Raw genomic sequence first — 16,739 nt, forward strand, 5'->3', positions numbered from 1 at the left:
ACCACCCTTTTTCCGATTTTAGCTTGATTCGTTGGAATCATTCCAATTTCAATAAAAAGTTGTTCAATTTAAAAATGCATAGCAAAACTAGAAAACAATTCTCTTTAAAAATCTTTAAATCAACACAACCATCTTTACTTAAAGTAAATTCGTAATAAATCTACCCAAAAACAAAGTAGAAATCGCAGAAACAAACTCTGAATCTCACAGCTCAAGTCTAAACTTGACATTATCTCGAAACTTTCGGACTTTCCCGCGTTATGATTGTTAAAACAGGTGCTAACTTTGAAAAAAGTTGGAGTCCGTAAGATAGCATTTTTCTTCGAAAGTCAACTGTTGGAAGCTAAGTACTACTGGGAAGTGTCATCTGATAATGACTTTGTGTTTTTGTAAGAAGTAGTCTAGTGAAATCAGAAATTATCATCCGTATATTGGTTGCCAAGTGAAATCCCTTTATGTTTTGTAACCTGTATGCTTTTTGTGTTGCAATAAATGGTTTCTTATTCTTATTCTTTAAATAGAGAAGTATCATCTTTCATAGTTGTGACTGACGTTAAAAGTTATCCATTAGGTAGTAAATTAATAGTTTTTTTTCTAAATATTTTAAAATGTACATGTATTATATTCTTCGAAATCATCGTCCATTGTGATTGTAACTTGAAATATGCGTGCGGTAAATTTCACCGATAGTTAATTAACCTACTTCAATTTCTAGAAGGATTTTGATGAAATTTCTGTATTCGGTTGTGCCTATTTTATTAATGTAGGTATGTTCAGTGTTTACCAATAATTAAGCCCCGTGGTCAGATTAATAAATTCTTATTTTGTCGTTGTACGTATTTAGAGTGTTGTTGTTAGTATACATATACGGCTTTATTCATAAACGTCTGCTAAGTTAATCAGCTGATGATGGTCGTCACTTGTCCCTCTCTATGGCATAACGACAGATAGGGACAAACGACGATCATTAACTGATTAAGTTAGCAGCCGAATTTTCTAGATCGCCAGCGCTTGATCACTATAACCCCAAAACAAAAGAGTGGCGAAACAATCTCGCAGACAACAAAATAAATTGCTCGCGTCTCTCGGGAATTGTTTTTAAATTTTGTTACACAAACTTGCGAATTGTCACTTCTTACCAAAGCATGTGTTACTATTAAACCACTATATACTGACCTGTAGAAGCGCTGGTGGTAGCTGGTAGCGGTAAGAGCGTGCGACTTGCAATCCGGAGGTCGCGGGTTCGAACCCCGGCTCGTACCAATGAGTTTTTCGGAACAGTACGAAATAATATTTCGTACATAAGTTCAAATATCAATTGATATGATATTATCATTTGATATTTACCAGTCGCTTTTCGGTGAAGGAAAACATCGTGAGGAAACCGGACTAATCCCAATACGGGCCTAGTTTACCCTCTGGGTTGGAAAGTCAGTCTGGGTTGGTAGTCGTTTTCGTAAAAACTAGTGCCCACGCCAATTAGTGGGATTAGTTGTCAAGCGGACCCCAGGCTCCCATGAGCCGTGGCAAAATGCCGGGACAACGCGAGGAAGATGATGATACTGACCTGCAGAAACGAGTATGTATAGTTGCTTTGAAAAAAATCTCTAAAAGCTCAATCGCTAAAAAATCCATTTATATGTCGAACGTGCTTACAAAATTTTACGGGAATGTGTTGAGAAATGAGAACAGGTTATAGACGGACATACGAAAGCATTTTTGCCTAAGAAGATGAGACGCTTTGCTCCAACAAACCCGGCATGTTTGACAACCGGGATTGTGTGGCACAAATAACATTAACATTAAGCATTAGTTACGAATCTGCATTTCCAACACAAGATAGCCGCGGTATTCGGAAAACAAGATCCGTTCTAGAGAAGAGAACGATACGATACATATGTACTAGATACCTGGTAGTTTAGATTTCAACTAGATATCTTTTGCAGCTCAATTCGGGCAACTAATGTCACTATTGCGTTAAATTATCGTATTAAGATCGTTTCAAAATCGGTTTGAGATCTAAAAATACATAACGAGACGTTTTAGACATTGTGGAAATCGTTCAAGATTATCTCCAGAATCGTGGAAATGTCAAATTTGACAGGCTAGATCTTAAAAATATCGTTGTCGTATCGTATCTTGGTGATGTCTAATAGATATCTAATACCAAGATGTCTAATTCAAAATCCGAATCGGGCCCTAGTCCTTCCTCGCGATGTTTTCTTTCACAAATGTTTTCGTACATATGTACATATGTATATATGTGTATATATGTGAATTGAAAGTTGTACATCTTGCCGCTAGGCCATCAACGCTTTTCTTAATTTTCAGCTACGTATTAATTAAATAGTGCAAATATACTGGTTTTTCTGAGCATTAGACTCGCCTGTGTTAAATAATAGGCTGAAATTACCCCCAGAGCGTGGTCGCAACGCAACACGATCCTATCTAAGTTAGAATCGGACAGCATGCGATAGTTAGATTTCTGTAGGAATAGTAATGTTGTAATGGAGAAGACAAGTGTTCCGAGGTTCTTTTAAAGTTTGTAGGGGAACAGCTGGATATTGGTGCTGGTTGGTGTTTCAATATGTAAGACTTGTGTAAGTTAAGTTTATGTTTTTGTTGAAATGGAATAAACTTCCCATTTTGAACAATCAAGTATAAACCTAAAAACTAGCTTGTTCGTTAGCAGAGCCCGAAGAACCTTGAAGTGGGTAATTTGTTGTGTATAGTTATAGGGGAGGCTGAAATATTCGCGGCCTAAGCTAGAAAAAAAGAAAAATTAAAAATAATGAATTAACATTTACTTTCATACTCTCTTTTATTTATTTTCTAAGGCCGCGAACTTTTCAGTCGCCCCTCGTAGCTAGAGGCTTGTTAATACCTGCCCCCGTTAAAACAAGCCCCACACTCCCCTACAAACTGTTTTACACTAAACATAGCCCCAGACAATCTCGCCTTAACTTTTATTTTTAAACCGTACAAAGTTAACCTCGAAAAAGTCAATCAAACTTAGCGCTCTCCACATAACTTTAAACTTTCCGAAGATGTGTGCTAACTTTTAGATTGCTTCAACCCACTTTACGGCTTAAGTTTGAACCTATTTTTTGCAGGTTTTTGTCAAGATTAACTTAGTAGTTTGCGCTGTGACGAGAATATTTTTCGTGGTACTTAATTCCAAGATAGTTAACCTAGACGCTTTACAAAAATAAACTTTTAATCTCATCTTAAAACACGCTAAATATATTATTATATTAAAGATAACTAGGTTAATACCTAGCAAACAAATTTATGCTGCGATATAAATATACTATAATGATTAGGTATAGTATATTTATATCGCAGCATAAATTTGTTTGCTAGGTATTAACCTAGTTATCTTCAGGGCAGGGTGCAGGGAGTGTCAATTATCTCTGTACCTACACCCTACACCCACAATAAAGGTACCACGTCCCATTCTTTTTTTTAAGACAATACAGTAATTGCGCGGTTAATGATAAGAATAGTCAAAATAACGCAAGTACGTAAAATTGTTTTTGAGATTCTAAAAACTTTCAGTGTTACCCTCTTATCGACTATCGGCACAGGGCGGACACGCAATACATCAAAAATCATTTGCGTTTATATGTGTGCGCGGCGCGTCTATACACGCGTCATTGTGAAGTCTCTTTGCTGAGAGGACGCCAGAAGTCCGCCAGATTCATGTCGCGGCCAGTCGCGGGGCGAGGCAATGCGAGTCGGGGCGGGGCGGTGCGTGGCCGTTCTGTATGATAATACTATTACTTATTCTGTGCTATCGGTAAATTTACTGCTGTCTTCATCATTTCATATTTTTCGACTGTAAACTGTTCATATATTTCAATAACAATGGCCCAGATATCCCGTCACCCATAGCCAATTATGACGATAATTTAACGATATAAAGGGGTGACCACACGCCGCGGTTGTCCGGACTGATCTCGACGGCGTCACCGCAACGCGTAATGAGCTCGCTACGGTGACCAACCGGGCGTCCATTTCGGGATATTGTATCATTCAATTTGTATGATTAAATATTGTAAAAGATGAATCCAGTTCCCATTTTTAAGATCATTCATGTACAGATGTACCTAGTGCATAATAGGGATGTTGACAATTTTTTGGAACTGGTTTCATTTTGTAGATAGACACGTAATAATTACAGAAAAAAATATTAAAAAAATATATTCATTAATTTTGAATAAAAAAACATGTATAATAAGTTTCGTGTTCAAATTTCGCGCCTAAACGCTCCAAACTGTCACGTGACCTTGATGACGTAACGGCGTTTTAAACAAACTGCTGTCAGTCATTTTTTTAAATTCTTTATATGGCGACTGACAATTTTTTTTTAAAGCCTTAACACACTACCGCATCGGACAGCGACCTTCTTTCTCGCTCTAACTTATAGCTGCGTCCTTAACGCACCACCTTACACACTATCGATTCGTGCGCCGCACCGCACCAAGATCGCGTTTCGATACGATAATCTGTAGACACTTATGGCTCTTCTACACGATGGGCCAACGCCGGCCACTCCAAGGGACGCAGCCACGCGGTAGAATGAGATAGCAATATCACTTGCTCCCTCTAACGCATAAATGCGTCCCCTAATATTCCCTGCTATGGTAAAAACATAACATGTTATATATTGGCGATTCATGTCAACATCCCTATTGTTTTCCATCGTATTTTTTCGGAAACGCTCGTATTTGTCATGCTAGTTCAGTCAACGTCAGTAGTTCAGTACTTTTTGTACCGAGACTGACTAAAATTGCAAGGCACATTCGTAAGTTTCCGTGAAAATACGATGGAAAATAATTATGCACTACATCTGTATGTAGGTACATGTATAAGTACTATAAATTGTGGATACTTAAAAGTTTAGTATACGAGCCTTAAGTGAGGGCGGAAAGTCAGGACATTAGACGGAAACAAAAGATAGGCACGTCGCGCGATACTTGCGACGGAGGATCTGGCCATCGCACGGGTTTATAACATTTAGCTCAATTAGGCACTCTAAATATACTTGTGTATAAAATGTTACCTCTGTAACACGGTTGTACAATAAAGAACTATCTTATCTTATTAAAACATGTAAAAAATCAATATAAAAACTATATTTTTTCGTTAACCCTCTTACGCGAAAACTTAACGCGCTGACCACGACATTGCGCGACTGGCTTCAGCTAAGGCGACAACCATAGGCTGGAGCGAGACACAGCGATCGGACCTTTCCTTCCCACCTATGGTTGTCAATGCCGCCGTCGCAAGTCGCTCAACGTCATAGCTAGCGCGTTAAAAAAAAAAGTTAAGTTAAGTTTTCACTTGTAGCTGTAGCTGGACCTGGGGCCCGTTTCTCAAAAGCTTGTAACTTGTAATACAAGTGGAAGACCCTTTCTAACAAAAGCTGTAAAAAAATGTAATCCGCTTGTATTACAGTTACAAGCTTTTGAGAAACGGGCCCCTGAAGTATGAATTAATGAAGACAACTTCTAGGAATCGCACCGCAACGTTGCTTATGAAGCCTGGCGTTTTATGAACAAAGTAATAATGCCTTCCGAGAACATGTACAAATTATACAATACACTTAGCTCACATAACTGATTAAATATTTAGCTTCTGAGTAATTCCTGTAATAAATTAATACTGGAAGTTTTTCCAGGGATTTCGGTTTGGATTGTTGCCAAATTTAATATGAGTAGTTTATTCGTTTAAGTCATCAAGGGCTTTTGGTTGACTATTAGAGTTATTTTAGTTATTTGTTCGGTATTTAATATATTTTACGTCACCGAGACGCTACGCGAGAAGAAACTCTCACTTCCTGGCCAAGGCAAGACGTAAAACTTTAGACAAACCACGGGCGGTAATTCGTAAAGCCCGAGATCGCATATTTATGGCCCTCACCTTCGGTTCGGGCCACAAACACCTGCGATCTGGAGCATTTACGAATTCACCTCCCTAGGTATGCGCATCATGTTGTTATTTACAACTTTTACAAGGTGTCAGGTACTTATAGTATAGTTGATACTAGGGATTAGTGTAAAATGTCGTGAACAAAACCTACACGAAAAAACGTAAAAAAAACTTTACAGTACATATGGTACTACTTTACCGCACGAGTGCGGTAATTTGCACTTTACGTGCCTATTTCTTAAAAGGGCCATATGTACTGAGAAATTTTGTACGGTACACGTGCGAATCGAATAGGTAATTCGCACCTCGTATCGATTTAAAACACTCCCTTCGGTCATGTTTTAACTTATCGCTATAGTCTGTGCGGAAAGAGTCGTGGAATGTATTGGGCCCTATACATTCCACGACTCTTCTCTTTCCGCACAGACTTTAATCGTTGCGAATTTCCTACTTGTATCGCATGTATCGTAATCTATCTATCTAATCTAATCTATCTATCTAATACCTTCAAACGAGCAATTTTTGTGAGCTTTGTGTTGAGCTTGTATATTTATTTATTTATTTATACATATATATATTTCGGGGATCTCGGAAGCGGCTCTAACGATTTCGATGAAATTTGCTATATGGGGATTTTCGGGGGCAATAAATCGATCTAGCTAGGTCTTATCTCCGGGAAAACGCGCATTTTTGAGTTTTTATATGTTTTCCGAGCAAAGCTCTATCTTCCAGATATTTATCGTATTAAGCATGCAGCAGATCTACTGTTGTTATACATATTATATTTGAATATTGACAACATAAGACCCGTTCAAAGCCGAGTACAATCGAAAAGGCCCACATCAAATGCTACCTATATCTTGCCTCAGCAATTCCTGTCGTTGCGGTGAAAATGGCCATAAAAAGTATTTAGATCACCCTTATATATCTTCACTAGATATTGGTAGGAAGACTTAATTTACACGCGCTAGCGGAAAGATTTTTTGCGTCAAAACATACGAGGGGCAAACTGAAAGTTTTTAGAATGGAGAAAACTGTAGTAATTAGGCGGTTATCGATCAAATGGCAGTACCAATGAGTTTATCGGAAAATGAACGTCATTTCATTACATCAACCAACACACCAGTTGCTTTTTGGTAAAGAAAATTGGACTAACCCGACTAATCTAATGCGGTTAGATTTTCACTCTAGGTTAATAGGTCAGATAGACGCTTTAATAATATCGATAATGTAATCCGTGCCTTTGGGCAATATAATTTTGCCCGTTATCCTTTTATTATATTTTCTTTTATTCCGAAAACGAGTTCTACGACTTCATATATAATTTTCTAGTCAGTATTTTAGTGTTTTACTGTAATATTTAAATGTGTATATTCAAATCAAGAGGTAGACCAAAAAATAGATGACCTTGACGCTTTTTGCAGCGACTGGCGGGAACATGCAATAAACCTTGATAAGTGGCGGAAGAAAAGGGGGGCCATTGCCCAGCAGTGGGGCACAATAAAAAAAATTCAAATCAAATAATGTTCTAATTAATTTTGAATTCCATATACTCGTAGAATGTAGCTGACATGTAACTTGGCGTTATAAATAAAGTATCGCGTTATTAAGCAAGTTAAGTATTTGTATTAAAAGGCTGCGCTCCTATAGCTTGTATCCCCGTAACTGCAGCTTAAACCCTTCGCCATATTCGTTATCTCCGCTCTATTTATTTTCATCACATATTTATGGAGACGGCTTCCTGTATATATTGTAACGAATATATGTAAACACACTATTAACCTATTAACCTGAATATTATAGATTAATAGGTATATTTTGTCTGTAGGACAGAAAAGTAGATATTTGCGTATCAGTGCAAAAACTCTACGTGCATGCAGATATATATATATATATATATATATATATATATATATATATATATATAATTGTTTTCCATCGTATTTTCACGGAAACGTACGAACGTGTCTTGCTATTTCAGGCAGTCTCGTTACAAAAAGTACTGAGGTTGACTGAAATAGCAAGACGAACGAAAACAATTATTTCTTTATTTATTTAAACTTTATTGCACAAAATATATACAACAATGTACAAATGACGGACTTAATGCCAAATGGCATTCTCTACCAGTCAACCATAGGGCCAAACAGAGATACTACAATTGGTGCAGAGAGAGAGAAAATATAATGAGTGAATTAAAAAAAGCAAACTATACTTATAAACTACAACATATTTATAAAATGCATACTACATATAAATATAATAATGATGGACTCTTGCTTTAGCAAATGCTTACGTAACATCCGCTTGAAAGAAAACTTACTAGTAGCTTGTCAAATATTTGGAGGGAGTGAATTCCAAAGACGGCTAGCCTGGACGGCGAAAGAATGAGTCATAAAACCAGTCTGCAGTAGATCCGGAAGGACCTACGACGACTTATGCACTACAACCGTACCTAAAGTCCTAAGATTACCTACTAAACACATAAGACTTAAATATTTACTTGCTATACTAAACCGTGATATATACGAAAAAAATGTGATATAAAGAAAATAATGCATTCTACAGACATCTAAAATAACGAACAATGTGCGAATAAGAAGAAATGATGAATGTTCCCATCAATCGATTCTAACTTCATTACTCATACAAATATTTTGAATAGGTACAGATACTCACGGAACACCCCACCCCTGTATTGTGGCGTGAATAGCGGGGCTCTTAGTCGAAGAAAGAGAGAGCTTTGGAGATGTTTCTAAATAAAAAGCGGCCAAGTGCGAGTCGGACTCGCCCATGAAGGGTTCCGTATTTAGGGGATTTATGACGTATTAAAAAAAAAACTACTTACTAGATCTCGTTCAAACCAATTTTCGGTGGAAGTTTGCATGGTAATGTACATCATATATTTTTTTTAGTTTTATCATTCTCTTATTTTAGAAGTTACAGGGAGGGGGGGGGGGGACATACATTTTACCACTTTGGAAGTGTCTCTCGCGCAAACTATTCAGTTTAGAAAAAAATAATATTAGAAACCTCAATCTCATTTTTGAAGACCTATCCATTGACACACCCACACGTATGGGTTTGACGAATAAATTTTTTTGAGTTTCAGTTCTAAGTATGGGTAACCCCCAAAATTTATTGTTTTTTTTTATTTTTGTGTGAAAATCTTAATGCGGTTCACAGAATACATATACTTACCAAGTTTCAACAGTATAGTTCTTATAGTTTCGAAAAAAAGTGGCTGTGACATACGGACGGACAGACGGACAGACAGACATGACGAATCCATAAGGGTTCCGTTTTTTGCCATTTGGCTACGGAACCCTAATAAAAAGGGCCCTTCTGTTATTTTGATGCGTTTAGGCAAAGAGAATAATAGTATATAGAGAGTTACTGTCATGGTAAATTAATATGTAGCCACAGTAAGTACATTTACTGCCATGTTTCGACAGAAGGTTAAAACTGTTAGAACACGTTTTGACTTTGATCCTTATTCTTTCACTGATATGTGTCAATTTGTTAAATGCCAAGAATTTACGCCATCTACTTAACAGTAGGCCAAAGGTATGGCGCCATCGCTAAAAAAGATTGCACCATACCTTTGGCCTAATCTAGTATACCCATTACTAACCGAGAGAGGGTATCTTATACCTTTAAACGAGCAATTCTTGTATATTTATTTATTTATTTATTTATTTATTTATATATATATATATATATATATATATATAGTTCGGGGATCTCGGAAACGGCTCTAACGATTTCGATGAAATTTGGTATATGGGGGTTTTCGGGGGCGAAAAATCGATCTAGCTAGGTCTTATCTCTGGGAAAGCGCTAATTTTTGAGATTTTATATGTTTTCCGAGCAAAGCTCGGTCTCCCAGATATTGTTATATTATATAGTAGGCATAAACTGGTATACACACACCGTACATTATACGATTCTCCGATTCATCTGGCCACTGGTGGTCTGTGGTCTCGTTTAGTCAAATTAAATACGGGTCACTAAAACCGTTAGTGACCAAATAAGGAATGAAAGAATTCACTTAGAATGAAGCCGCGAGTCACAGTATCATCATTAATGTGCTTGTTACTTACAAGGGCATGCTCGATGCCATTCTATTTTGAAATAGGTCGAAATAATATTTTAGCGAAGGTTTTTGATGCCTTGAGTGAATTTCGAAGTCGAACAAAAATAAAGTAAGTATTATATATGACACCGTAAGATTGTGAAGCCGTTAGTTTATAATCTAACGTAGGTTAGGTCAGATTATAATCTCCCTACCGTCAGTTTATAATGTAACTAGCGAGATTATAATATGACGAGTGTTTACAATTTTACGGTGACATATATATTTCTCTCTCTGCACAAATTGTAGGTATCTCTGTTTGGCCCTATGGTTTACTGGTAGAGAATGCCATTTGGCATTAAGTCCGCCATTTGTACAGTGTTGTATATAATTTGTGCGATAAAGTTTAAATAAATAAATATATTATAACATAATTAGGTATATCGGGTCTGTCATTAATTTATTTTGTTCAACCATTATTTCCGCCTTTTTACCGACTTTTCGTGGGATGGTTACACAAATATCTATGTTTTGACATTTTGCCGGGACATCAGTTATTCCGCGACCACGACCAACGGTCGAGTGACACTTAACTTGCTTCGAAATATCGGAAATAAAATAAATTCGCGATAGACGAGATATGATCGAATAATTAAGTATTTTTCACTAGAAATAGTGACATTTATGGTAACACATTCACACTTCATTCCATCCATTGCAGAGTCTGTGCAGAATTAACTTGGTCCAACTCTAGCCACCTTGTGGAACTAACCAGGGATGTTGCGGATGCCGATTTTTTGACATCCGCGGATGCGGATGCGGATGTCAAGATATAGGTACATAAAAAACGTCAAATATTACATTTTAGTAATTTTTATTAAAAAAAACCGGCCAAGTGCGAGTCGGACTCGCGTTCCAAGGGTTCAGTACATTAAGTCTCACTCACGCTTGACTGCAAATTTCTAATAGGTTTTTGGCTAATGACGAAATTACCTAGCAGTTTAGCACTTACGCCGATGCTAAGACGTTCCTGTACCGACGTGTTCCACATCCGCATCCGCATTAAATCCGCATCGATTTTATGCGGATGCGGATATTCAAAATAATGCGGAAGTTCCGCGGTTGCGGATGCGGATGCGGATATTCGCAACATCCTTGGAACTAACTAATATTGTGTATTTCGATGGCAAAGTAAGTATTTGCGCGCGGCCCCGGGTTCGAGTCCCGACGATGATGGATTGGTGCACAACTTATATGCTTACGGTAATTAATTGGGGTCAGTAGGGCTAAGGGAATTAGGGGTAGTTCATTATAAATATATAGGTACCTCTAAACCTAAGAGATTGGTGAAGGAATGAAATTGTGTGATGTTTTTCTAGGGACTATTTATAGGTTAAAGCATTTTACTGTAAGTATAGAAAGTGGTTACTCAAAAAAATTAAGTACGTACTATTTAAATCTAAATAAATACAAATATTACTTGGAGCACATTACAATATATAAACACACAAAAGTCTGCAAAATAAACACGACAAATCGAAAATACATAAAACAAACAACACTTTTAGCAAACCCAAAAAATTAACATAAATAATATAAATATGTATGTTATTTATTCGCATAGCCCACAAAAATGTAAAACTAAAAATAAAAGTTATTGCAAACACAAATTACGTATTAGGGCGGTTTTTTTAAAGTTGTCCCCTACACTTTTTTTTCAAATTTGTGATTTTTAGGGTTCCGTACCCAAAGGGTAAAAACGGGACCCTATTACTAAGACTCCGCTGTCCGTCCGTCCGTCCGTCCGTCTACCGCTATAACAACAAATACTAAAAACAGAATAAAATAAAGATTTAAGTGGGGCTCCCATACAACAAACGTGATTTTTGACCGAAGTTAAGCAACGTCGGGCGGGGTCAGTACTTGGATGGGTGACCGTTTTTTTTGCTTGTTTTTTGTTGATGGTGCGGAACCCTCCGTGCGCGAGTCCGACTCGCACTTGGCCGGTTTTTAGGGTTCCGTAGCCAAATGGCAAAAAACGGAACCCTTATAGATTCGTCATGTCTGTCTGTCTGTCTGTCTGTCCGTCTGTCCGTCTGTCCGTCTGTCCGTCTGTCCGTCTGTCTGTCCGTCCGTATGTCACAGCCACTTTTCTCCGAAACTATACGAACTATACTGTTGAAACTTGGTAAGTAGATGTATTCTGTAAACCGCATTAAGATTTTCACACAAAAATAGAAAAAAAACAATAAATTTTTGGGGTTCCCCATACTTCGAACTGAAACTCAAAAATTTTTTTTTCATCAAACCCATACGTGTGGGGTATCTATGGATAGGTCTTCAAAAATGATATTGAGGTTTCTAATATCATTTTTTTTCTAAACTGAATAGTTTGCGCGAGAGACACTTCCAAAGTGGTAAAATGTGTGTCCCCCCCCCCCTGTAACTTCTAAAATAAGAGAATGATAAAACTAAAAAAAATATATGATGTACATTACCATGTAAACTTCCACCGAAAATTGGTTTGAACGAGATCTAGTAAGTAGTTTTTTTTTTATACGTCATAAATCGCCTAAATACGGAACCCTTCATGGGCGAGTCCGACTCGCACTTGGCCGCTTTTTATGTTATTTCTACCTGACAGAATCACGAGCTCTTTCTATCCTAATAGGAGAAAAAAAGTGTCCTAAGGTTTTTATTTCCATTCCGTCACCATTTTTCATAGACTTTGTATGGCGGTAGCGGAATGAAAAGATCGAAAAATGTATGGAAATTTTGGGACACTTTTTTTCTCCTATTAGGATCAAAAGAGCTCGTGATTCTGAGTAGAAATAACATAAACAATCCCAAATTTGAAAAAAAAGTGTCAGGGACAACTTAAAAAAAAAACGCCCAATAGATAAACAAGTAGTAACTGATGAAATGTAAATACCTACCCCAATATAAACATGTTCAATAAAATAAAGGATGACTCACGTTAGAACGGGCCGTGTCCGGGCCGGAGCTTCCGGAGCTTCGTTTTCTATGGAAACTTGGAAAGCATCACGTGATCACCTGTCATCTGTCATAGAAAAGTAAGCGCCGGAAGCTCCGGCCCGGACACGGCCCGGTCGGCCAGGACTAACGTGAAACGTGAGTCATTCTTAAGACCAAACAGGAGCTGAGATTTAAATATTTTAGGTAAATATACCCGTCTCCCTAACAAGCGGCTCCTAAAACTAGTGAGATATGGACAAGGCGAAAAATCCTGCGTAAAAATCTCAAAAATCGAGGTTTCGTACTCGACTGTTTCCTCCTCCAAAACTTAAGCAATCGTAACCAAATTTGTAAATCTAAATGATTATGAAATTATCTGTGTCGGACCATTTTGATTTTTTGGCTAATTGATATCAGTTTTGAATACCACGCCTCTCATTGCGGCATAGTCCATTAGGCCATTATGGCCATTTTTGAAGGGCTCTAGCGGCTTAAAAAACAAAAATATCAAAAAAATCAAAACGGTCTGACACAGATATTGATAATATTAATCTGTGTTGAAAAAATCATTGCTCTAGCTTCAAAACCCACGGAGGAAACAGTCGAGCACGTTTGTATGGAGAAATGACCACTCCTGTTGGCTCTTAACTAAGAAAGAATCCCAATAGATACATAAAACACACGCATCGAACTTACCTTCAAGAAGAAAAACACCCGTAGAAATATATTTAGTGCCAACACTAAAAAACGCTATGAGAATATAAGAAAAACACAAAAACTACAAAAAACACTAACGCCCTCTACGACGTACCTTTGAAGCGTATTTTTTTTAAAAAGGGCTTGGACAGCCGACTCTTGACTCGGCCCACACGTCCTGAAAACATGTGCCATTTCAATAAAAAATGTATGTATTACGTGTATTTAAACATGTCTAAGGGTAAGCCCTAACAGTTGCCATACTACATCTATGTAAGGAGTGGTAAGGATTGGTTATTGAAACAACGACATATTGGAAGGGTTTTTTTATTCGTAAAGCGCTATCTCACACTCTTTTAAGTGTTTATACATTTGTCGGTCCTTATTGCTCTAATGTTGCTATTATACCTATCGAATGAGAGTATTATGATTCGACCTAAATATAGACTTTGCTCTTACATCTAATATCAACCCTTTCACTGCGACGTGTGCAAAGCGATATGATAAGTTTAATTTCAGGGTGGCCAATATAAGCTACGCGCTACAATGTCGTACGTAACTAAGCACTACGCAGTCCTACGAAATCACTGTATTTGTTAACTACTAGCGACCCGCCCCAGCTTCGCACGGTGTAACAAATTATACACAAACCTTCCTCAAGAATCACGTACTTACTCTATCGTTAGGTGAAAACCGCATGAAAATCCGTTCGGTAGTTTTTGAGTTTATCGCGAACAAACAAACACACAGACAGACAGACGCGGCGGGGGACTTTGTTTTATAGGGTGAAGTGATTAAATGAGTCAATAGGTTCAAAGAACTTGAAACTACTTAATACCCAAAAACCCCCACTTAAATTGGTGTCTTTTTAAAGTATGTTAGTAATCATAACTCCAGGATGAAGGGAGATTCCAAAGGTATCATAGCAAAGACCATTAAATAATTCATTAAACCAAAAAAAAAACCTATTTCAAGACACTCTAAATATAAATTCTTAAAGTACTAAGTAAAGTAATCGAGAATACTTAAAAATACAGCAATTAATTAACCTAAAAGGCATTAATTAAAAAGCCGTAAATTAGAAAAGCCTTATAAAAATGGGCTAACGAGATCCCTTGGAATATTGCTTAATGATAAGTAAATAATCTTACGCGGTGTTTAGTACCTACACATAACTAAAGGGCTTAAGCGCCGTAGTTTTCCTATACACATTCCTCTTTTTAGTAAGAGTAGGCATTGTATTCCTATTATTTTGAGAGCTGGCGAATCGAAGGAGCGTAATTGATCTTGAGATTAGTACACTTTAGAACAATGATAAATAAAATTACCGGGTAACTCGACTAAAAGACAATAAATCTGACTATCACGTGCTATCATCGAATAACTACATACCTATCACCGAATAGCCAAGGTTCACCCTAATATGCCGCATTCTAATAAAACTCACATACTATCAAACTTTCAAATTGTATCAGGACTATAACCGCGAAAATCGAAGTTCTCAAATTGTGGTCATTTTTCTCTGTCACTCTAATTACGCCTTCATTGGAGTAAAAGAGAAAGATCCCCGCAATTTGCGAATTTCAGTTTTTGCGGTAGACCTTCTGATATCCATTATCTTCCAGCTATAATGAAGGCAAGCAAAGGGTTGCCAGAAATAATCCCACCTGCATTAATATCGCGAATTTGAAATTCAATTCTGACACTACCCAGCCCGAATCCGCGGACGTATCTCGTAAGTCGCAGATGACATAAATAATAGAGTCGGAAGTCATCTAACCGGGCATTCCACAAAAAAGTTTACTTTATCGGGGACGTGACGCCTATGGCAGCTACCAATAACCTGTAGAAATCTGTATTATATACCGTTAAATTTAAAGCTAAGGTATCAAACGTTATCAACTTATCATGCCAAATATAGACTTCTTAGCTTTATCAAGTGTTTAAAAAAAATAGCGTCACATACCCGACACTTTTCTGGAATGCTCTTTACGCAAGATTTATTACCCTGCGTTGTTTTAAATGGATCACAAACTAGTAATAAATTTTAATGCAATGTTATTAATTATTGTAACCGCGGTGGAGTGCGTAAAACGCCTATTAATCCTAATAGCTAAAAAATGTTAACAAAGGCGTCGCATTAGCTTGATAAAGTTGTGTCTGGCATCAGCCAGATTTAACGGTGTATATTTGCCAAAAATACGATGTAACCTAATTCTAACTGTGGTTGATAAGTAATTTGTCTTGTTGATAACTCACAGCGCCCTAGAACAAACTTCAATGCTATAGCGGTAGGCAATGAGGTCCGTGGCCCACATCGCCTGCTATAAAGGGTCATCTATGGAACTTGCTAACTATGTAAACAAAAGGTGACAAAAGTCACTAGTAAATTCATCATTCAGAGACAATTTCAATATGGCAGTTTGTTTACATAGTTAGCAAGTTCCATAGAATGACACTTTATCTGAATTTGTGGCCCGTACACGGCTGAGAATATCTTACCGTATCTAACCTTTACCACATCGGCCGCATCCGAAATACATGAATAAAATGAATATTTCGGGCGAATGCAGATTAGCGGGGCGGCGCGGACTCATTAAGGCCATTACCTGCAACAATAGATACACAATAAGTCAGTTATACACTGGATAAGGAGTATAATTTCATTAAACATATCATTATAGGTACATTAAACGCGTTAAAACTTTTTTAGATTAAAAAAACAAATACTAGATATCACTGCCTCGGATGAGAATCGAACAGAACTCATGACTGCAGTAATAGTGGTACCAATTCAGCTACTGAGACTTGTTTTTTATACCACATCGGTGGCAAACAAGCATACGGCCCACCTGCAGATGGTAAGCAGTCACCGTTGCTCTCTAACGAAACGCGTCTATTATATACGACAGATATGACAAGCGCGAGCAGGCGTCCCCGTTCAGTAGCGGTGCGCGGCAACTACTATAGCTAGACACCAAAATTGGTGTGGGCCGCATATACTTGTAGCGACGCGACGAAATCGCGGTGTGAGCCACGCCTGACCATACCCTAAAGC

General features: G+C 37.5%; 1 protein-coding gene across 1 annotated transcript in view; it reads right to left on the reverse strand.

Annotated features, from left to right (window-relative positions):
• Positions 1-16,739, reverse strand: part of LOC134652015 (low-density lipoprotein receptor-related protein 2) — a 421,270-nt gene that overhangs the window by 102,871 nt on the left and 301,660 nt on the right. Inside the window, exon 2 of the mRNA XM_063507168.1 lies at positions 13,797-13,859. Within this exon, the coding sequence (XP_063363238.1) occupies positions 13,797-13,859 (63 nt within the window). The remainder of the gene's footprint in view (positions 1-13,796; positions 13,860-16,739) is intronic.

Source organism: Cydia amplana, chromosome 11 (assembly GCF_948474715.1).
Source record: "Cydia amplana chromosome 11, ilCydAmpl1.1, whole genome shotgun sequence".
Lineage (NCBI taxonomy): Eukaryota > Metazoa > Arthropoda > Insecta > Lepidoptera > Tortricidae > Cydia > Cydia amplana.